At 43.1% G+C, this 24,685-nt stretch overlaps 1 protein-coding gene across 2 annotated transcripts in view; it reads left to right on the forward strand.

The window, feature by feature from the left end:
• The window catches only part of DSCAM (DS cell adhesion molecule), a gene marked incomplete at both ends in the record, with an annotated part of 750,628 nt that overhangs the window by 669,735 nt on the left and 56,208 nt on the right, over positions 1-24,685 (forward strand). For both annotated transcript variants that reach the window (XM_080825484.1, XM_080825483.1), the window contains 4 exons: positions 467-600; positions 20,151-20,304; positions 22,698-22,815; positions 24,088-24,251. In XM_080825484.1, coding sequence (XP_080681610.1) covers positions 467-600; positions 20,151-20,304; positions 22,698-22,815; positions 24,088-24,251 — 570 coding nt within the window. The remainder of the gene's footprint in view (positions 1-466; positions 601-20,150; positions 20,305-22,697; positions 22,816-24,087; positions 24,252-24,685) is intronic.

The following is a 24,685-nucleotide window of genomic DNA, read 5'->3' on the forward strand; positions in this document are numbered from 1 at the left end:
CTTCAACAACAGAGACGCATTGTCTCACAGTTCGGAGGCCAGAAGTCCAAGATCAAGACGTGAACCAGGTCGGTTCCCTCGAGGGCTGTGAGGGAGAGTCTGTTCCAGACTTCTTGGCTTATTGATGCCCATCTTCTTCCTCTGACATTGCTTTGTCTTTGTGTCCACATTTCCCCCTTTTCCATAAGGATCCCAGTCCTACTAGATGAGGGCCACCTAAAGACGTCATTTAACTTGATCATCTCTCAACAGACCCCTTCTCCAAATAAGGCCGCAATCTGAGCTTCTGGGGTTGGGATTTCCGCGTGTGGATTCCGAGGGGACTCCGTGGAGCTCTCTCTCCCATCAGCACTGATCCTCGAGGAGCTGACCGTGGGCCCAGCTGGAGTGGGGGTCTTGTCGGGCAGCATGGCCTGAGCGCCCAGGGGAAGCCCCATCGCTGTGACTAAACGCGCGGCTCTTCTAGTTCCAGGTCCTCCTGCGGGAGTGAAGGCAGCCGCGGCCTCAGCCTCCATGGTGTTTGTGTCCTGGCTTCCCCCTCTCAAGCTGAACGGCATCATCCGGAAGTACACCGTGTTCTGCTCCCACCCCTACCCCACAGTAAGTTGGTAAATAACCAAGTGCCTTTCAAGCAACTTCCAGAAATGAGCCGCGAGGGCTCCCTGGGGACAGTTTCATTCCTTTGTTTCCCACCTACTTAGGTCTTTCCAGGGGTTTTATTTTTTCTCCCATTGTCTCCACCTCAAAGCAACATCCTCATTTATGCCTCATTTGAAAATACCCATCTGAATCATTAGAAGGGACACAATTGTCTAGAATTATTGTTTATTTGGTGACTTCCCACAAAACTGCCAGCCGGCTTCTCAAAACCAAAACCCAAAGGTCTTAATTGTGCCTTAATTGATAGTCAGTGGACAGCACCTATTGATTTTGCTGTTGGACTCGTCATTATGTGCACTCCAGGCCCTCCCTGGCTCCCCCCCTTCCCTCCGCCCTCCCTCCTGTGCTCCCACCTCCCACCCCTTCCTCCTGCCGGGCCCCATCCCCCACTGAGGGAGAGCAAGAAAGTCCCTCTTGTGCCAGACATGGAGGCCTCTGCTGAAGATCTGTGACCCTGACAATTACGTGGTCCGCCTCACTCATTGTGACAGAATTAAAAGTTAGGGTAATTAATGCTTCTCAGTGCTGTATTTATTTTCATTAATATTATTACTACCAAGTCATAATTATAGACCTAAGCTGTTTCGCAGACCAGATACAAAAGCAGATCCAAATGGGAAATTTTAGAGAAAAGAAAGCCAAAGCGGGACCAAAAATTCGTGATATCTACATAGGAATATGTAAGGCATTTTCGGGTGCAGGCACCATGGCTGACCCCTCCTCCGCTGGGCCACAGAACTTGACATGCGCAGCCATTCAGGAAGCATTTGTGGAAGGAAAACACAAACTAACTTGTTTGTATTGTGGTAAAATCCCTTCACATACAATTTGCCATCTTCATCATTTCTGAGTGCCCAGGTCAGTGGCGTTAAGCACATTCACGCTGTCAGGAGACCATCCCCACCGTCCACATCCAGAACATTCTGTCCCCCTGAACCACTAACTTCCCACGTCCTCTCCTTCCCGCACGCTCAGCCGCCTCTCTGCCTTCTGTCTCTGTGAACCCGACAGCCTTTTTCTTCCTGCAGCCGGTTCACCTCACTGAGCACTGTGTCCCCAAGGGTCATCGTGCCGTAGCCGCTGTCAGGACGGCCTTCCTTTTTAAGCCTGACTCATATTCTCAAACTATTTTAATTAATTAATTCTTCAATTAAAGTGATACAATTTCCAAAGTCTAGAGTCTGCAGGGAGCCCCCAGGCCTTGGAGCACCCCGGACAGTGAGCGTGACTAGTGGCGGAGAGACGAGGAGAGTATGTGCTCAGCTTGCAGAGGCCCACGTCTCTGCTGGAGAACGCCGGTCAGCACCAGCCCCTCTGGAGCTGAAGTAACAATCCACATGTAGATGGTCTAACATGGGCTCCAGGACTTTCTTGCGGGTTCCTTCTTTGGTTTCAAACATGCTGTTAATTCCCACCTGCCGTCCTACCCTCACAGTGCAGAGATGCTGGGAGGAAGCGCCCGGCAGTCATGGTCTGCTACTCAGAGAGGCGGTTCATGGAGGACCCCTGCACAGACCCTGATTCTCTCCTCAACCCCAACATAGAACTGTTCTGCCAAAGAGAGACAAAACCATTGCTAGAGTAAGCCGCACCTGCGTTCCACTCGAATCTGGAACGCTCCTTTATCTCTCTCTGCTCGTTCATCCATCTACTTCCCGTAGGACCCACACCTGCCATTCTGAGCCCAGCAGCCTGGGGAGAGACTAGCAGGGTACCCAGAACACCAACAGCACCCCCCCACATCTGCCCTTTATCTCTACGCTAACAACACAACCTGGCTCGTTTGCAGTTGGTGCAGACAGACCGATGCATGGGGGAGACGGTCCCACTTGCGGATGCCAGGGGCCATCTTAGTCCCCATCCTCCAGCCAATGAATTCCGCACCATAGAATAGCAAGAAGCCATGATCAAACTGTCCGCAGGGTGGAGAAGAAAGGGGTTTCCATGGTCTCTCCAAGCACAGGACATTGGGGTTTGACCACCCAGGACCTTCCCAACAAGACACCTCCAAAACAACCATCCTAAGATCCAACTAACCAGAAAAGATGGGAAGGAACAACCAGATTTTTCACCTACTTAATGTCTGACTGCCACGAGCTAGGTGTCTCTGTGCTGCTTTTGACAATATTAAAGAGCACTATGGACCCAGAAATAGGACCGTTACGAGGTGCCTGTGGTCTTCCGGGCAGCAGCATGTAAGTTTTGCAAGGAAGGTCCAGAGTCCCGGAGTGGGCCTCAATAACGTGAAGTGAACCAGAATCAGGCGGTCCGTCTCTCGAGCCACATGGCTGTTCATCTACTTCAAACCTCGCTTAAGACTGCAAGGCCCGGATCTTTTAATAGACATTATTTTTAAAGCCCTTTCAGGGTGACAGAAAAACTGAGTGGGAGGTACCAAGATTTCCCATATGAAACCTATTTTTAAAATAAAATAATATATTCTAAGGAAAGAGCAGTGAGGACTAATGTATTTCTCCTCAGAGGGAAACACTTGAGAATACGACCCCCTTTTTTTTTTTTTCCACATGGAATTAGGAAGAGTATAAATTACTGGAAAGAGGCACTTTGTTTCCTCCCGAGCTTCTGTAATTTGAGAAGTCCGAAGACTGGATGCGGGCACCCCTTGCGATGCTTTGACGCGTTCGCTATGTGGCTGCATGAACACCAGAGGGCAGTGTGAGCTCTGTGTATTTCTCTCGTTCGTCTCTCCAGCGTTCTGTTCTTTGAAATGATCTCATAGTTGGATGTAGAACATGGGAAGATAAACGAGGACACCACACACTCTGTAATCTGTTGCGCTGTAGGGGACTGCCTCAGCTAACCTCCTCGCTGATACAAATTTCCTCTAAAGACCCCCAGGGGAATGACCTGTGACAGGCCCCAGGCTCTCTTCTCCATAATGCACAAAGCCTATTGTCTAATCACAGGCACTGGTATCGTTGTGTCCTCTCTGGCCAGCTTAGTCAAAGATACTCAGATTGGAAATTGCATATGTGGCCAGACAAGAAGCTGCAAATTCATCTCACGTCTGGTGGTGCTGGGACTCTCACCGTGAGGACCCGCAGGTACACCTGACACTTCGACCTTCCTTCCCAGGCAGAGATTCGAGCTGCAAAATCTTAAGATTCTTTTGATTCAGGAACTTACCCCTGTAATTTTGGGGCCGTGACGATTAGTTTTCTTTCGTATATGATGGTTGGAATGATCAAGTCACACACTTACAAGGTCCCAGAGAGAAAGGAGCGAGGCCGATCTCCTCTCTAGCACTCCTCCCTGCATGAAAGCAGCCGCGGGAAATCCCGTGTGTTCGTTAAGTGTGAGGATGGAGAAAGTGTCTCTTTCACAGTGCTAAGCGGACGAAACAGTGAAATCAGGTGCGCAAACGTCTCAGCACTGAAGAACAAAGTCCGAAGGCCTGAAATAATGATATCAACGAGCCGTGCCCCACATCCTCCAGGTTCAGATGTCGACGTGACCAAGTCCCTGCACCACAAAGGTGTTCAGCCGACGGTGCTGCATGAGCAGAGGAGAACGTTCCCGGACACTCCTTATCTGGAAGACGACCTCCAGCAACTAAACTCCCCACAGTGTAGCCCACAACTTAGACGTAAGCAAGTCTCAGGGAGGCAAGGAAAGTAACCTTTGCCGGGTCTAGGTAACTTTTGAGCCCAAGTAGCAGGTGTGCATTTGCCCTATACCTGCCGCCCCCTCCCCGGAGCCTGGATTTAATAAATCATGGATCTGAGGGAAAGAGACAGTGGCTTCAGAAACCCAGAATTATCGAGTATTCTCAAGTCAAAGAGGAGTGCCACGATGGAACTGTCAAGTGGGGTCTCCTGACTGTCCCTACTTATAATACTGCACGTGTCCCTGGACACTGCTCCTGTCTCTGAAGCCTCCACTGGCTGTCCAAGACCATCGACCCCTCCCCCTCGACACCCACCCTTAAATGTACACATTTCTCAACACTCTTCCTTCATTCTTTTTTCTTAATCCTTATTATCTCCATGAATCCTTGAATCTGTTCCTATAATTTAATTATCATCTAAAGTTGCAAAGATCAAAAATGTTTCTCTCCTACCCCAACCATTTTAGAGGACCAGTCAGTCCCATATTGTCTACTTCCTTCCATCCATGTCTCCGTCGAGACTCCACCATATACAATGTGTCCAGAACCAGATTCATTCTTGCTCCCTGTTTCCCAGCTAAGCTAATGATGTAACGATACCCTTTGTCCTCTGACCAGAGGCCTCGAAACTCAGGGATTTACACCAACAGCTTTATGTGTCTTTCACATCCACCCATTGTGAGTTGGTGGTAGTTCTCTTCTATATTATCCACACACAGATTTTATGGCAGAGAGAAGTACCCCTCCGGAGGGTATGACAGAGGCATAACATGGCCTTCCCCAAGCACAAGAGAACAAGGGAGCCAATCCCAACACATACCCAGAAGACAGGGAAACCAGAGCAGCTTGTAGAACAACTCTAATGGCGACCATGGGATGGCCATGATGAAGAATGGAGTGTCTGCCTTTCCCTGAGGAGTTCCTGGTTCTAGGGAGGGTAGAAAATACCAGAGATGGTCGCTGTCCCTGTGATGTGGCAAAGGGCACAAGCGGGACATACAGAGGACAGAATGACATGGAGCACAGGCAAGGGGCTGTCACTCAAACAGTAGGATAAGAATCAGTTTCTTGGGATGTACGTACAACCCTGGCTTGCAGGGGGTACGTTTTACTGGACAGAAGCGTATTACAACCCAGAGGAAACAGCATCTGTGAAGTGACATGTGTCATGAGAATCCTCTCTACACAATATCTTTTCTTTTTTTTTTTTTACCGTAAATTATTTTTTTTTTATATTCAGCTAGCCACTGTATAGTATATAGTTTTTGGTGCAGTGTTCAGTGATTCATTAGTTAGGCATAACACTCATCACAGCACATGCTTTCCTCAATACTCATCACCCTGTTACCCCCTCCCCTCACCCTCCTCCCTTCTGAAACCCTCAGATTGTTTCTCAGTGTCCATATTCTCTCATGGTTCATCTAGCTCTCTGATTTCTCCTCCTTTGGATTTCCCTCCCTTCTGCTATGGTCATCTGTGCTATTCTTTACGTTCCACATATGAGTGAAACCATATGATAATTGTCTTTCTCTGCTTGACTTACTTCACTTAACATAACCCCCTCCAGGTCCATCCATGTTGATGCAAATGGTGGGTGTTCATCATTTCTGATGGCTGAGTAATATTACTCAGTAATATTGTGTATATGAACCACATCTTCTTTATCTATTTATCTATTGAAGGACATCTCAGCTCCTTCCACAGTTTGGCTATTGTGGACATGGCTGTTATGAACATTGGGGTGCACATGCCTCTTCTTTTCACTACATCTGTATCTTTGAGGTAAATACCCAGTAGTGCAATTGCTGGGTCATAAGGTAGCTCTATTCTTAACATCTTGAGGAACCGGCATACTGTTTTCCAGAGTGGCTGCACCAGCTTGCATTCCCACCAACAGTGTAAGAGGGTTCCCCTTTCTCCATGTCCTTGCCAACATTTTTTGTTTCCTGTTTGTTAATTTTTGCCATTCTAATGGGTATAAGGAGATATTTCATTGTGGTTTTGATTTGTATTTCCCTGATGCATTTCATGTGTCTGTTAGGCATTTGTATGCCTTTTTTGGAGAAGTGTCTGTTCATGTCTTCTACCCATTTTTTGACTAGGTTTTTAGCTTTTTGAGTATTGAATTTGAGAAGTTCTTTATAGATATTGAATATCAGCCCTTTATCTGTAATGTCGTTTGCACAGTATCTTTTCAATCCTCTCCCTTCTCCCATGTCCACCACCATTGCCCAGGTTTAGGTCCTCACCTAGGGCACCAAACTAGGTCAGAAGCCTTCCCACTGCCAGTCTCAAGGGCCAGTCCAATGTCCGCATTGCTGTCATCACCATTCTTTCACATTCTAGATCTTCTCCCATTTTACATAAATCCTCAAGATGACCTGAACAGATTTCCACTGTCCAGCTCCAATTCCTGTCCAGTCTCATATCTCCTATTCCGTTGCCCTACCCAGCCTGTTCTTAAGCCATCCCAGGTCTCGTGTGTGTGTGTGTGTGTGTGTACACGTGTGCATGCATGTGTGCCTGCCTTGTGTGTGTGTGTACACGTGTGCACGCATGTGTGCCTGCCCTGTGTGTGTGCACGTGCGCACATGTGTGTGCCCTGGGTGTGTGTGTGTGTACATGTGCATGCGTATGCGCCCTGGGTGTGTGTGTGTGTACACGTGTGCACGTGTGTGTGCATGCCCTGGGTGTGTGTGTGCACGCGTGTGTGCCCTGGTTATGTGTGTGTACACGCCCTGGGTGTGTGTGTGTGTGCGTGTGCACGCACACATGTGTGCCCTGGGTGTGTGTGCGTGCATGTGTGCACACGTGTGTGCCCTGGGTCCTCCTTGCCTTTTCCCTCTCATCCTCCTCTCATTTAAAGTCTTTATCCCGAAGGCTTAACTTAAATGCTACATTATTTATTCCACCATTTTTGAGAATATGCTATACACTAAACATTTTATGCCTGTGATTTCTAAACGTATTTCTTCATGGCTCACAACAGGAAATGCATCTTACAAGCATAATCTAGCACCCACACACTAAAAGGTTCGTAAACAGAGTTTACACTTTCTCCATGTGATGCACTCTGATATTTCCCTTTCTGGTAGTTTTTTTTTTCCGTTTTCCATTTTATTTTGTAAATGATTGTCATAACTCACAAAATTGCTTCCATGACCCACATCTTAAATAATACTAATTTTCATCAGTTAATCTTCATGATTACCACATACAGGTGGGGTTATTAGGACCTCACCATAGTGATACTAAAGTGGAGCATGTGCCATCTGGCCAGGACATGCATTTTGCAAGGCAAAGACAGGGGTTGCAACCCACAGGTGTCTGAGCTCAGAGTCCAGGCCCTTCACCCTGACAGCCTATGGCCTTCCCTGGGTAGCTGGATCTGTCTCACCTGAGGGCCCCCAGCATTGCTTTTCAGCCTCATTTTGGCATAACTACAACCTCTTGCATTATTGTTAATGGGGGTATACTTGGGCCACCCAGAGTGGCTTGTCAGCTGAAGGGCAGGCCCCCCAGCTAGTCACTGTTCTGCCTTTAGAAAGCCTGGTATTATCCTGAAATAGTGGATGTTCAGCAAATGTTGTGTTGAATTAAATTTTATGGATAATGGCCGTGAGTCATCCAATAGAGGTTAAACTGTATAATGAAGTTTCTGGTTCATAAGGCAGGAAAGTATCTTATGTACTTGGGGATGATTTCGATCTCACAAGGAAATAGGTAAAATGTCTGTGCTTTTAAATCACTGACATGGAAATCATCCTTCCATAGTTCTATCTGAAAGACCTAATGGTGGCCCTCTCTTTTCTGAGATGGTAAAGCTAGAAATTATGGAGCAGCCAGAAGCTGGCTAAGAATGCAAGGGCTAAGAATGCAATGAATTGCTTGTTCATCATCAAATAAGTGATAGCAATCAAGTCAGATTAATAAAACATTTTTACAGATAGATCATTTGCATGGCAGGTGAGGTGACCACAGAGAAGAGATGAGGCAAAATTATAGTGAATGAAGGTGATTTTGTTAAAAAGAGCCTGGGAGGGCGCCTGGGTGGCTCAGTGGGTTAAGCCACTGCCTTCGGCTCAGGTCATGATCCCAGGGTCCTGGGATCGAGCCCCAAATCGGGCTCTCTGCTCAGCAGGGAGCCTGCTTCCTCCTCTCTCCCTGTCTGCCTCTCTGCCTACTTGTGATCTCTGTCTGCCAAATAAAAAAATAAAATCTTAAAAAAAAAAAAAAGAGCCTGGGAGGGGCACCTGCGTTGCTCAGTGGGTTAGGCCTCTGCCTTCGGCTCAGGTCATGACCTCAGGGTCCTGGGATTGAGCCCCGCATCGGGCTCTCTGCTCACAGGGGAGCCTGCTTCCCCCCATCTCTCTGCCTGCCTCTCTGCCTACTTGTGATCTCTCTCACTGTCAAATAAATAAATAAATAAATAATCTTTAAAAAAAAAAAAAAAGATCCTGGGAAAAGAAAGTACCCTGTGATGCCAGTCTGGCTAATTGGACGGTGCTGATTCTAAAACAGTAATATGAAGACTCTGACTTCTTCTGTGCCTTTCTGGACATCAACTTTAATACCTTACAAAATGATAATTTCTATTATTGGAAGGCCAAAATAGGTTGTTTGGAAGACTTTCTAAAAAGTAGCCAACAGTCACAGATACAACAATTACAGTCATCTCAGGAAAGTTCAGAGGAAACCATCAAAATTGATTTGGATGAAGCAAATAGCTTGAAAGCCCTCTTCCCACTATGCATGCAGACCCTCCCAGTTTACCCCTACAGGGCAGCCTTCATGATCCATTATCTTCTTCTGGAGGTGAAGATAGGGAAATAAAATGAAAATCAGATCAGAATGTATTATACATGAGAACTTAAAGAACAAAGACAAATCCTAAATTGATCCAGCTAACCCCTTATTCATAATGTAATCCAGGTCATTCCTCTGCCACTAAACAGAAAGATTTCAAATGTCCTCAAAGAGTCGTTGTCCAATAATTAAAAGAGCTGCCTATTTTGCTTATTCTGCTCAGGGGGAGGTTTTTTAAATCACTGATGTGAACATACTATCCACAAAATCAGAACATTTGAGCCCTTTTTTTTTAAACAATTAGATATTAGAGCTTTTTAAAGCACCATACTTCTTTGATAGAATTAGTTTTTCATTAAAAAGTTAATTGAAATTTTTTAAGTGGAATTCTTTTTATATCCATGAGATACGCTGAATAATTTGGTCTGAGCAGCCTGTGAATCCATAGTCATTCTCTATATAGTTATTCTCCATTGTATTCAAATAATTTCTAGGTCATTAGTCAACTTAATGCAACAGATGTTTCCTCAGTCCTTTTCGGTTAGTAGCAGGTGGGTCCTGACTCTACAATGCTGGGACCTAAGATCCCCAGGAAATCGTAGAGGGAGAGGTGCAGCCAGGCCACCCTCAGGGAGCTTGAAACCCATCCGGCATGGGAGAGATGGTGAGGACATGAGAGACTGTAATCCAAAGGAGAATAAAGATCAGGACCATACATGATGTATAAACCAAGGACAGATGTGGCCCCCAGTGGAGGGGCTGAGAAAAGGCTACAGGCTTTGCAAGTCATCCATCGAGCTAAATAGCATGAGGGATTTGGAAATGAATCCAGCAATTATTGGATAAATATCCAGCTTTATAGAAATCACTAAAGAGCATTTAAAATAATTAATTGTGGTTAATTCTATCTTATTTATTTATTTTTATTTAGAATAAAATTTATTTTTATTACTTATTTATTTATTTATTCTATCTTATTTACCATTAAGAAGTATCTTAAATATGAAAGGAAGATGATTGCACCAAAACTATGAGGCAAAAATAATTCTGTAGTGAAAGCAGATCCCATAAACCCTGTTCTCAGGCTTTTCGTGAGTGACACTGAAACACAGGGAGAAAACCAACCTTCCAGCAACCTCTATGTTCTTTTGAGGAGCAAACTGTTGAGTTCCTCAGGAATCTGTGGTTCCACGCATCAGAACTAAAGCAGTAGTAAGAAAGGCAGAACAAGGGAATGAGAGCTATCTGGTCTGAATATTCCAAGGTTTATCTCACGAGCTGTAATTTCCACTCTTGGTACAATTTTCGGGAAGCCAACATGTCTGAAGTTTTGTAAAAGAAACTTGCTATAAATATTTTTAAAATCAAATACATGAAGTTTTATGTATTTTCTTAGGCATTTTGTAAATATTAATCATAAACTCAACTATGACTGGAGTTTTAGAAAGGAAATTGAAATTATTTTTATTTCTACATTTTAGCAGGAACCTGTCAGGATCTTACTATGCCTCATTCAGTTAATCCTCTGTTTGCCAAGTTATGATCATTTCTTGTTCCTTTGGGGAAGGAACTTACCTTACAGTCTACACACTGGACTTGAACTCAGTAATTGCCTGTGAATACAAACAGTAACTTTTTATTAGTTTTTCCCATTATGGGCATCATGCTAAGAGCTCTCGCATACCTTTTCTTTGCAAGATCCAAAGGAGAGATCTTTAGTCCAGTGAGTTCTCACGGCTGTCCCCAGGTGTCCTATCACTCTGGTCATCCCTTACCAGCTTAGTTATAGTTGTCCATTCAAGATTAATTCACACTGCAGGCATAATCAAATCTTCCAGAGTGGCTAATATCATTGTCTTAACTTTGAAGATGAGACGACAGAGTTATAGATCTGCCAGCAGAAAATTAAATATTTAGAGATTTAAATATTTAAAGATTGAAAAAGTGTCTGTCTCTCCTCCCCCCCAATTTCTCTTTTTGCCACTTTCGATCCATTAATCCTAGGAACCTACTTTTGGGGTGTGCTTTTCTTTAGGTTGCAGTTTTCTGTCTTGCTTCCCTTGAAGGAGAAGCCCTTCCATTCCTTTCTAGTCCCTGCACACTCTCAATGTTTCAGAGTCTCTGAACCATCAATGTAATGGAAATAGCAGGAGAAATCTGGAAATAAAATCGATCCCTTCTCACTGACCAGAGTTTGGGAGGGAATGACACATAACAGGATGCACATAGAAATGAACAAGTCCAGCCACAAGAAACTGTGGACTCTGAGAAACAAACTGAAGGTTTTAAGGGGGAGGGGTTGGGAGGTTGGGTGACCCTGATGGTGGGTATTATGGGCGGCACGTATTGCATGGAGCACTGGGTGTGGTGCATAAACAATGAATTCTGGAACACTGAAAAGAAATTTTAAAAAATAAATAATTAAAAAAAAAGAAATTAACAAGTCAGCTCCAACATAATTTGATCATTGTGTTTGGAAATCTGGTATCCAATAAAGAAACTATTGATGGAAGGTAAATATAATCAGTTATTATATTTCATCTAAACTGTCGAGGAAAATGTTTCCTAAGGAAGCAATACTCATCCTTCCTCTTAGAACAAGTGTTTTTGACTAAACATTAAGGGAGGCTTTAAAGAAATAGATTTGCTTCTCTACTGCACATGAACTTCTGATGATCTTTATCCCCATTTAGCTCTTTTTCTCTTACCTGTTGCCACCTCTTGAGCTTGTTAACAATATTTGAATTTTGCATCATCTATGGATGCGTGATTATGGGAGTCAAAAGCCAGCCCTCTGTAGGAGGCATCTCACACCTCCAGAGACATCCAGTCCCAAGACGTCCAGTCTTGCCCTCCTCTGCAGGGCCTACACAGAAGCACCCTTAACCCACCACACTGGAAGTGACAGCCAGCCCCAGCACAGCCAGCTCTCCTGCTGGGGGGCGGGGCTAGCCTTTGCCACTCTGCATAGCGTCATGTGTGACCCACCAATCTCTATATGCTTCCAGACTCCAAGATCTCTGAGGGGTTTGCTTGGAGCTCAGAATCCCTGGCACCCCTAGGTGGGAATGCACACAGACTGCTCTCCACAAGAATATCCTATTCCTGACTTAACCTCTTCTCGAGCTCAGAGATGGGAGATGGACAAAATATCAGAAAGCCCTGCGTACGCCCTCATGGTTTTTTTTTTAAAGATTTTATTTATTTACTTGACAGAGAGAGAGATCACAAGTAGGCAGAGAGTCAGGCAGAGAGAGAGAGGGGGAAGCAGGCTCTCTGCTCAGCAGGGATGCTGAGGCAGATGTGGGGCTCGATCCCAGGACCCTGAGATCATGACCTGAGCCGAAGGCAGTGGCTTAATCCACCGAGCCACCCAGGCGCCCCGGCCCTCACGTTTTTTGTTAGGAGAGAAGGTACCAGCATTTTGGGGACTATTCTCACCTGTTAAGCCATTTGCTAAAATTTTAAGACAACAGGAAAAGTCACATTTAATATCCAGTCACATATGTTATAAAGAAAAAAAAAAAAAACTCTTCTATTGTTTAAATGGGTCGGTTGGCAACGTTCTGCTTACACTTCTGGGAGGCGAAAAATGGTGCCTAATCATGGCGGCAATCCGGGGAATAGAGCGGCATCAGAGGGTGATAACACCAGTGCAACTAAATTTCCCAAATAAAGAACAGGAACCCCTGGACAGCTTGACTACTATTTCTTACTCCAATCTATATAGGGAAATTTCATTCCAAAAGGAAGAAGTTTCTATAGATAAACATTTTTACTTGGGCTTTTGGTCGCTCTTCTACCTAAACTTGCATTAGAAATTGTATTTTTTATCATTGATTTTAGGTGCACCTTGGGTCGCAGGTAAAAAATTAAATAAAATGCTTATTTTGGAGGTAATTAAGTACCAATTGTCCCTTACAGACAGGATGCTTACCGAGTTTTAACTAAAAGCTATGTTCTCTTCCCAGAAAATCCTTATTTTCTGAATATATTTTAATGCTCTGTTGATGTTTAATGTTCAATTGGAGTGATTGTTATAATTTGCACATCATTAAGCTTTGTAGAATTAATTTGGCAACAACAGAGCCTTGGAGCATTACAGAATACAAATACACACAGTCTTGGGATTGTCTCCTCAGATTGCTAGGAAGCAAGCCAATTTCCCTCTGAAATTCTAGAAGGATTCGATGTTCCTGTGACTTTCTAAGCACAAGAGAGGACTGGCATGAGTGAGAGGTAGGGTGGTGAAGGGGGCAGGTCGGGTGACGAGGATGCACACACACGAAAGCATGCGCGCATCTCTGTGGAACCTGTGCAAGGCCCTCTAGTCTCCCTTTATTCATCAGACACTGCGTGTGCAGTAGTCAGACATTCGACCATGGGAAATCCTTTGACTCTATTTTTTATTGAGTAAGCATGGGATCTGTGACGAGGAAGAGGCATATTAACATTTGCACTGATTAATTGTAGAGCTGGCACTGCAGCTCATGAAGCCTGCTGACCTACGTGAGGTCTACTTAACAGCTTGCAAGGGTCAAAGTAAGCCCTTTGTGTGTTTGGTTGCTTGTGATGGCAGCACCGACTCAGACCAGAGGCAATGAGCTTGAGCCTCTGTCCGCCTGTCTGCCACTCTGACTGCAGTGAGTCACTTACTCTGTACCTTAGTTTTCTTGACTGGGTCCATTTTGTTAACAAAATACCACATGGGCTGGCATAAACAACAGGTCTTTATTTCTCATAGTTCAAGAGGCCAAGAGGTCCAAGATGAAGGCACCCTCAGATCCAGTGTCTGGTGTGGGCCTTTTACCTGGGTTTTCATTGTATCTTCACATGGCAAAGAGAGAGAGAGAGAGAGACCGTCCTCTGGTCTCTTCGTCTCCTAATAAGGGCATAAATCCCATTCATGAGGGCTGCACACTCATGACCTAGTTCCTAGTATCATCATATTGGGGTTAGGATTTAAACATACGGATTTGGGGGGACACAGACATTCCGTCCATTCTCCCCCTGGCCCCACAAAGACCATGTCTTTCTCAAGTGCAAAATACTCATTCCATCCCAAGAGCCCCATTAAGTGTTAACTCATACCAGCAGCTACCGTAAAGCCCAAAGTCTTACCTACATACCAGCTGAATCAGGTATGGGTCAGATTGAAGGTACACTCATCCAGAGGCAAAATCCTCTCCAGCTGTGAACATATGAAATGAAAAAAGTTATATGCTTCCAAAATATAAGGATAGGACACACATAGGGTAGATATTCCCATTCCAAAAGGAAGAAATAGGAAAGAAGGAAGGATTGAGTTCCCATGTAAGTTCAAAACTTCACAGTGCAAACCCCACTAGATCTTTTTTTTTAATTTCTTTTCAGCATAACAGTATTCATTGTTTTTGCACCACACCCAGTGCTACATGCAATACGTGCCCTCCCCAATACCCACCACCTGGTTCCCACCTCCCACCCCCCACCCCTTCAAAACCCTCAGGTTGTTTTTCAGAGTCCATAGTCTCTCATGGTTCACCACCCCTTCCAATTTCCCTCAACTCCATTCTCCTCTCCATCTACCCTTGTCCTCCATGTTATTTGTTATGCTCCACAAATAAATGAAACCACATGATAGTTGACTCTCTCTGCTTGACTTATTTCACTCAGCATAATCCCTTCCAGTCCCGTCCATGTTGCTACAAAAGTTGGGTATTCATCCTTTCTGATGGAGGCATAATACTCCATAGTGTATATGGACCACGTCTTCCGTATCCATTCGTCCGTTGAAGGGCATCTTGGTTCTTTCCACAGTTTGGCGACCGTGGCCATTGCTGCTTTAAACATTGGGGTACAGAGAGCTTCCTTATGACCCTGCAGTTGCACTACTGGGTATTTACCCCACTAGATCTTAAGGCAAAGGAATAATCCTCTTCAGTTCAATGCTGTACCCTCAAGACCTCTGGGGATTATAATGCCTCCCTGACTACTCAGTGGGGCTATGCCCACACTTCAGGTCTCTACATAGGCTTTGTCCATTTTGTAGTTCTGTAAGCCAGAGTAGAACCCCCAGGGCTCTTTCAGGCAGGGGTCTCCCCAACTCAGCTCTGGGAGGTCCTATCCTCAAGGCTTCAGACGGAGACTCTCTGGCCTGTTGAAACCAAGGCAGTGACCCAGGTGATCTCTGAATATCCTTCAGAGGCATTCTTCCCTTTTCTTAAAGAACAGCACAAGTTCAGGGCCAAATGGCTCAATCATCCTGGCCTGTAGAACCGAAGAACTTGGACAACTCTCTTTAACTCTATCAATGCAAACCGGCAGTATTCCTGGGCCTTAGCTCATTCAGTCCAGGGCTCACACCCGCACCAATCTCCTTCTCACATGGTTGCTGGTCCATACCCTTAATGTTCTCATCCGAAACACACTTTCTCCTCTTTTTGTGATAGATAGGCTAAGAATTTCCCAAATCTTTAAGTTCTGGTTCCTCTTTACTTAACAATTTCTTCTTCAATTCATTTCTTGCTTTTTGCATTTTACCATAAGCAGTCAGGAGGAACCACAGTTGTTAACGTCTATACTTCACTTAGAAATCTTAGCTAAATGTCCAGTTTCATCCCTTGTGTATTATACCTTCCACAAAATACTAAAACATGAATACAATTCAGCATTGTGAGCAGTATTTGAAATATCTGAGAAATATTTGAAAAAGTTTATTGTAGGCAGGATATAGTTGTGTATTACTTTCATATCCATTCTTACAATCGCTGCTATCAATTAGGATTTTTAGATCATTTACCCTTAATATAATTATTGATATATTGATATAAGTTTAAATCTATAATCTTCCCATTTGGTTTCGTATTGTCCTATTTGTTTCCTTTCTGCTTTTTTGCCTCCTTTGAATTAATTGAACACTTTTTTATAATTCCATTTTGTTTATTTGGCTGGCTCAGATTTATTTTCTTCTTTATTTTGTAATTTCCTTGATTCCTTTAGGATTAAAGCATATACATTTAACTTATCACTTTCTACTTTCTAGTGATATTATACACTGCATATATAAGGACCTTATAACATGTGCCTCCGGTTTTTTTTTTTCATCTCAATATTTGCACAATTGTTATCATACATTTTACTTTTATGTTACAAACCCCACACTACATCATGATCTTTTGATTATCAATGATCTTTTAATGAGCTTTAGATAATAAGAAAAAAATCATACATTTTCCTATACAGTTACCACTTCTGGTACTTTACATCCCTTTGTGTACATTGATATCTCAATCTGGTATCATTTCCCTTCTGACTGAAGGACTTTCTTTAACATTTCTTATAGTGTATGTCTGCTGATGATAAATTCTTTAAGCTTTTTAGAATTTTTAAGAAGTCTTTATTTCTCTTTAGTTTTAAAATATTTGTTTGTTGGGTGTAGAATTCTAGGTTGACTTTTTTCTTCTTTCAGTGCTTTAAAAATGCTGTTCCACTGTCTTTTTCCTTGGTGTCTTAGTCGGCTCAGACTGCTATAACAAAAGTACCATAGATTGGGTGGCTCATAAATGACAGAAATTTATTTTTCACAGTTCTAAGGGCTAGATATCTGAGATCATGTTGCCATCATGATGGGGTTATGGTGAAGGACTTCTTCTGCATTGCAGATTTCTCATTGTGTTCTCACATGGTGGAAGGGGGCAAGGGAACTCTCTGGGGTCTCTTTTATAAGGGCACTAATCCCATGACCTAATTACCTCCCAAGGACCTCACCTCGTAATACCATCACCTTGGGTATGAGGTTTCAGTGTACAAATTTTGGGGAAACATTCATTAGCATTTGGATTTTTTTTCCAGCCTAACAGAATTCATCGTTTATGCACCACACCCAGTGCTCCATGCAATATGTGCCCTCCCCAATACCCACCACCTGGCTCCCCCAACCTCCCACCCCCCGCCCCTTCAAAACCCTCAGGTTGTTTTTCAGAGTCCATAGTCTCTCATGGTTCATCTCCTCTTCCAGTTTCCCTCAACTTCCTTCTCCTCTCCATCTCCCTATGTCCTCCATATTATTTGTTATGCTCCACAAATAAGTGAAACCATATGATAATTGACTCTCTCTGCTTGACTTATTTCACTCAGCATAATCTCTTCCAGTCCCGTCCATGTTGCTACAAAAGTTGGGTATTCATCCTTTCTGATGGATGCATAATACTCCATAGTGTATATGGACCACATCTTCCATATCCATTCGTCCATTGGAGGGCATCTTGGTTCTTTCCACAGTTTGGCGACCGTGGCCATTGCTGCTATAAACATCGGGGTACAGATGGCCCTTCTTTTCACTACATCTGTATCTTTGGGGTAAATACCCAGTAGTGCAATTGCAGGGTCATAGGGAAGATCTATTTTTAATTTCTTGAGGAATCTCCACACTGTTCTCCAAAGTGGCTGCACCAACTTGCATTCCCACCAACAGTATAAGAGGGTTCCTCTTTCTCCACATCCTCTCCAACACACATTGTTTCCTGTCTTGCTTATTTTGGCCAGCAACTTCTTTCAAGATATGTCTCCAAAGGCAAAGGAAACAAAAGCGAAAATGAACTTTGGGGACTTCATCAAGATCAAAAGCTTCTGCACAGCAAAGGAAACAGTCAACAAAACAAATAGGCAACGGAATGGGAGAAGATATTTGCAAATGACAGTACAGACAAAAGGCTGATATCCAGGATCTATAAAGAACTTCTCAAACTCCACACACACAAAACAAATAATCATGTCAAAAAATGGGCAGAAGACATGAACTGACACTTCTTCAATGAAGACATACAAATGGCTATCAGACACATGAAAAAATGTTCATCATCACTAGCCATCAGGGGGATTCAAATTAAAACCACATTGAGATATCACCTTACACCAGTTAGAATGGCCAAAATTAGCAAGACAGGAAACATTTGGATTGTTTTTGACAGGAAGTCTGCTGACATTCTTATTTTTGTTCCTTCACATAAACATATCCTTTCTCTGCCTACTTTTAAGATTTTCTATGACTGGTTTTGAGCAATTTGATTACATCTTGCTATGGTTTTCTTCATATTTTTGTGTCTGGAGTTCATTGAGATTCTTGGATTTCTGTGTTTATAGTTTTCATCCAATTTGGAAAAATTTCAGCTTCTGTTCCATCAAGCATTTTTCTGTTTTGCCTCCCTTTCCTCTTTTAGTGATTCCAATTGTATGTGTGTTATGCTGCTCAATGTTGTCCCATAGCTCATGATAGTTTGTGAAGTGTTTACCCTCTTTTTTCTGGTTTTTTTTTTAATATATTGATATATCTATAAGTTCACTGACCTTTTTTTCTGAAAATCTAATCTACTATTAATCTAATCCAGTGTATCTTTCATTTAACATATTGTAAATCCATTTCAAGTTTGACTTGGGTATTTTTTTTATCATTCATGTATCTATTTAAATTCTTAATTATCTATAGTTAAAATACAGCTATAATACAATTGTAGTAACTGTTATAATGCCCATTTCTGCTAAATTTAATATCTGTGTCAATAATAGGTCAATGAGGATTAAATTATATTTTCTCTATGAAAGAAATGTTTCTCTATGGGTTTTTTTTTTTTTTTGCATTCCTGAATTTTTTTTAACAGCTTTTTAAAAATATTCACATACCATAAAAGTCATCCTTTAAAAGTGTGTAATTCAGTAGCTTTTGGTATATTCACAGAATTACCCACCATTATCTAATTTTAGTACATTCACCACCATCCCAGAAAGAAATTTTATACCCCATAGCAAACATTCCATATTCTGTCCAAAACCTACCCTGCCCCTGGCAATCACTAGTCTACTCTCTGTCTCCCTAGATTTGCCTATTCTGGAAATTTCATTAAAAGGGAATGATAAGTATGTTATATTTTGTGATTGGCTTCTTCCACTTAGTATAATATTTTTAAGATTTATCCAAGTTAACATGTATTAGTACTTCACTTCTTTCTATTGTTGAATAATAGTCTTTGGTATGGATACAACATACATTTTGTTTATCCCTCATCAATTGATGGGTATTTTGGTCATTCATATTGGAAAATTTTTATTGGATGTCAAACATTATGAATTTTACCTTATTGAGTACTGGATATTTTTACTGCTGTAAATATTCTGACTTTTGGTCTGAGATGCAGTTAAGTTACTTTATGACAATTTCGTCTACATGAATTTTGCTTTTAATATTTGTTAGGCAGTACCAGTGTGGTGTTCAGTCTAGGCCTAACTATTCCCCACCACCAAGGTAAGACCCTGATGCATTGTATCCAATGCCCAGTGAAACTTGAGGTCTCCCAATGTGTTTGGTGGAACAGGCACTATTCCCAGCCCTGTGTAAATGCTAGACACTGTGACCTCCAATCTGTTCAGGTAGTTCTTCCTCTAGTCTCTGGTAGTTTCCTCTCATACCTGCACAGATCTACTCTGCTGAATACCCATGTGGGACCCTCTTCCAATCCCCAAAGTTCTCTCCACATGTAGCTCTGTCCTCTGAGTTCCAGCTTCTTCCCAGTCTCTCAGGTGTAAATTCTCAACTCAGGGAAGTCTCTGGGCTCCTCCTGGGCTCCCTCTCTGTGCCATGGCCTGGAGACTCTCACAAAATGTAAAACCCCACAATTGTAGGCTCACTTCCTTTGTTTCCCATATTTCAAAGAGCTCTGTTCTTCATTACCTGATGTACAATGGCTTTGAGACTGGTTTCATATACTCTTGAGTGTCCTTAGGTTGTTTTGAGTAGGAGGGTAAATCTGTTTTCATTACTCTATCTCAGCATAAAACAGATGTGCCGTAACCCATAATTTCAGAGCTTAAATCTCTCCTTGGTAGCTGTGAAAGCTACTGCATAGAGAAACGTAAGCTCTCTATACGTCTATCGAGATCTTATATCCCAGCCTTTTAGAAAAGGATTAGCCGCAGCTCTTGTTTCTTATGATAGATAACATGTTAATAACTGTGTCTTTAGGAAATCCACGTGTGCCATTTGCCTCCTTGAATGTGGGAACATTTATGTCTCCTCTCACAGGTGATCAGCGAGTTTGAAGCCTCTCCTGACTCATTTTCCTACAGAATTCCCAACCTGAGTCGGAACCGTCAGTACAGCGTCTGGGTGGTAGCCGTGACTTCAGCTGGGAGAGGCAACAGCAGTGAAATCATCATGGTGGAGCCATTAGCTAAAGGTGCGCCACTGTAGTAAAGACCTCATTTCCCACTCTCATTGGAGTGTTTTTAAATCCCTCCTCTACCAGGAATAAAGCTTATGATGCCCTAAAAATCACCAGAAAATCAGAACACGTGCTATTACATTTCAGCTTAAGAAATAAGGTTGCTGCTAGCTGGCACTGGGCTCTTGTCCAAATCAGAAAAGAATCCTCCTAGAAGTGAACACAGTGCTGAGTGTGGGTGGTTTACAACCCAGAGCATCTTAAGGAAAGGAAGGGAAATGAACCTATCCTCACCCCTTGGGTCGGTGGAAATCACTACATAGCAACTTCCCAAGGAAGTCTTTCTTACATCAAAAACAAGCATCAAACTTCTAAAGCAGAAAATAAATAAATTTGGAAATTTATAAATACAATAAAATATTTACCTCTTCTTCTGTTGATAGAATATTATACACAAAGGTCTTAATAAACAGCGGGAAGTCAGAGTCACTAAAGAATAAAAGTTCCTAAAAACCAATAAAGAATCTGCACGTTGAGGTGTTATACTGGTCCTAAAAAGCACATATAGGCACAGAATATTCTTATTCTAGTTCTGATAATTGCTACCACTGAGTGTTGAGGGTACCACTAAATTAGCAGTTGTCATGAATAAGTGTACTAACCTCACAATTCTAGGCCAGCAGGAGATGCCCCCTGATTTTGGAATACACCACACTGGCAATTTATTACTAACAAGCCTGCTAGGTGTCTAAAAGAGAATGTAAGAGAACATTCCAAGATTCCAGTTTTACTTTTAAGAACTCTTGATGACATTCTTATTAATGTGATAGCTAAGAAAAAGAGAATAAAATAGCGAGGGGAAAAAGAGAATGTTGCCCCATTTTGAATACAATTGCAGATAGAAAGTAAATACATTTGTCTTCACACACACAACCCACCATGCGCGTAGCTTCTGGGATTCAGTGTGTAGGAAGGGGGATGTCTAAAAGCTTGGAAACCCCTAACCCTAGCTGGGTTTCCTAATCATCCCAGTTTTGTTGCAAAAATATTCCTCATCCTATAAAAGGGTGGTCTGAAGGGTTTGAAACAGAAGATGCCAAACCACCAATGGCAGAAATCTGATGCTCCCTGGCCAGGGTATTTTTGTTATGATGAGAAATCAAAAGGTCAGTAACTGAAAACGTGATCTTTGCCATCCATGAACCATCTCTCTCCGACCCTGCTCCGAGAAGGAAGAGCCTGCGGTAACGCTTGCTGAGCAAAACGGACCCAGCTTCTGAGCCCAATGGCATTTCGTCTCTGTCTCAGCTCTGGCCCAACGCACTCAGAACAACAAAAATAGGAGTTGTGTGGTAGACCTTAATGACCAAGGCTTGTGTTCTAGGTCATGATGCCTCTGTAATGCCTTGGCTCCATCTATGGCCACTGGCCCGTCCAAACCCTCGGGGGTCTGATGATTCAGGGTCCCAACACTTTGTCCCATCCTTATGGCTCCAGAATCAGATTGGGGCCACCTTTCATAAGTGGTTTCGGTGACTGTTCCTTTGGCCTGGCTGAGCTTCCAGAGGGAGCTTCCCAGAAGACAGTATCCCAATGCGTGGCAAAGATGGGGCACATTGTTTTGCCTCTGGAAGGCTGGGGTCTTGGTGTCAGCTTCTGTGTCTCCCTCAGGAAGGCAGTGCTAAGACCCTCTCAGTGCAGAGCTCCTCAGTCTTCAAGGAAGCCCCTGCTGACACAGGTCTACCTGGGCTTTTTCCTCTCTACTCCTGCTACTTTGGGACTGTGCTGGTACCAGATGCCTCTGGCCAATACTCCCATAGGAGCCTCTGAATCACCATCCCAAGCAAACAGTTGTTCTTCAAGAACAGCTGCTTGGAAAGCATTCGTTTTCCTTAACGTCCGTGCTGAAGATCAAGCTGACACAATAAAGTCAGGAGCATACCACAAAATTGATAAAGAGAAGTTGTTCTGTGTTACTCATCCTTCTTTTAGCACTTTACGCCTTGAATGGTCTATTCTTTCAGATTAAAAGTGTATTTTAACAGGCGGTTCTTGGTGTTGAGATAAGTTGTTTAATAAAGGGCTCGACAAACAACTGGGCTCTCAGAAGACACAGCTTGGGGCTACTGGGTGTACGAAGACGCAGATATTTAATTTGGGCTCTTCATGTTTAGTCAAGTGAGGGGGGAAACGCTACCATAGGGATTCTCAGCTATTTGTATGTTCTTACCAGAAAAATCCCTTATACGCATCCTGACACCAAAGAGGAATGTCGGCAGGCGTGTCATTAATTGGCTGTGCTGCATTCACCCTTTTGGGGGGTGTCCCTATACGGGGGAGGGTCCTTTTGGCTTTTGTGTCGATGCTGCTGTGGTATGATAGGGCTTCTGCTGTGTTTGGTGCTCCAGCTCCAGCGCGAATCCTGACCTTCAGCGGCACAGTGACTACCCCGTGGATGAAGGACATCGCCTTGCCTTGTAAAGCTGTTGGGGACCCTTCTCCTGCAGTAAAATGGATGAAAGACAGGTAACCAGTAACCTAATGTATGCCTTTAGTGAAACTCTAAGAGATTACATCAGACATACTAGGTTGGGTCTGGTGGTCTAATGTTGTATTCATTTCCACTCATGAAAATTCCTGGAAACACCAACTCTCCTGAGGTGGGAGAGGTGGTGGGGTGGGGGTGTGGGATCTTGAAGTTAGCGCTAAAAGGGTTCTGGTGTGTTGTGTCTGTCTACCGTAAATCCAGAACCTTTAATTCACAACAGAATACTTGCAAGGAAAATACTTTAACCAACCTATAATCTCTGCACTTTTTCATATAAATTTCCTGTATAACTGAGATGAACATGCCCCACATCATAGGAGACCTGCACCTGTCTTTCTCCTTCCAACATGGTGGTCCAACTAACCCTGCCTCAAATGCTCTGAGAAATGACTTTAAGAGATGGAATGCATTAGGACTTAGCTAATATAAAATCTGGTTTTCCATACTCAGTAGTAATTATTAATATAATAGCAGTCGAGAAAGGAGGCAGAAAGTGGGTGAGATGTATTCTATCCTGTAACTTTTCTAAGTGCTTTCTCTATGTTCAGAGGACAAAATTAGGATATAAATAAAGAGCTGACAATTCACTAATGAGCATGGAGATTTGATATAAAATGGTTTCAGAAGAGTGCCTATTTTAAACAAAAGCACTTAAAAGACATAAACTATTGAAATAATGGTCTTGGTCCAAGGACCACTTTTCTCGTCCTTTAAAATCAGTTAATCCAAGGAAATAAATAAGCTCCCCAGGTGAAGAGGCATTCTGCCTGACGTGGGAATGGCTGGACAGCGGCCACCATGGCAGCGGTTATAATGGCAAGGGAACTCTTTGTATTGTAGGACCAACGCCATCACCCTCTTGAGAAACCACAGTTCACTTTTTTGGGGTCAAAATCATTAACAACTATAAATTTAAGCAAGTCCACAAGAGACCCCCACATTTAGTTGTCCCTATGTGAGTGGGTCAAAATGGCATTTCTGCCCCAGAAGGAATTCCCAAGAGCAGGTAGCTGGTGCCTGCATGGTGGAAGGAGGAGAGGCAGAACCCAAGCCCCCGGCACAGGTCTGACCTCTGCAGAGCATGCTCTGCAAAGAACGAAATCCAGCTACTTGATTGTTTTTGTCGTGTCATCGCAATTTCGTTCCTAGTGTGCCGTTGACCTCAGAGAGAGTCTTCATGCTTTTCCCCAGCCTCAGCTAATTTGGATTGTAATTTCTTTAATCTGTGCCCTTTTCTTCCTGTGAGGTAGTAACGGGACACCCAGCCTAGTAACGATTGATGGGCGGAGGAGCATCTTCAGCAACGGCAGCTTTGTCATCCGCACCGTGAAGGCGGAGGACTCTGGCTACTACAGCTGCATTGCCAATAACAACTGGGGATCGGATGAAATTATTTTAAATTTGCAAGTGCAAGGTACAGAGTTTGAAGGCTCTTTTAAATGTCATTTTTATATGTATGCCTATATGCAAAGAGTAAAATTGGACAAACTTAAAGATCAGCCTTTCTAAAGGGCTAATTGCTATTTGCATATTGCGATAAGATATGCTTGTTCATTTTGGAAAATGTAATGCAGCAAATCAAAGAAAATAAAAACACTCATAATCCCAAAGATAACACTATTTACAGTTTTGCATATAGAGAGCCTGGTCTCATTTTTCTTGATGCGTGCATCACTGAGAAAGTCCTTGATAACTTCTGCTAATTGCATGGTTTATTCTATGTATGTGTAAGGGGCACCTGGAAAACACAAACAAAAAAATAAGTCTGAATTGAGGTCTTTTATCTGCTAATTAACTAAACTTTTATATGCAATGTACGTTAAAAAGTCTCCGACTGAAACTCTAAGG

The sequence above is a fragment of the Martes martes genome, assembly GCF_963455335.1.
Source record: "Martes martes genome assembly, chromosome: 1".
Lineage (NCBI taxonomy): Eukaryota > Metazoa > Chordata > Mammalia > Carnivora > Mustelidae > Martes > Martes martes.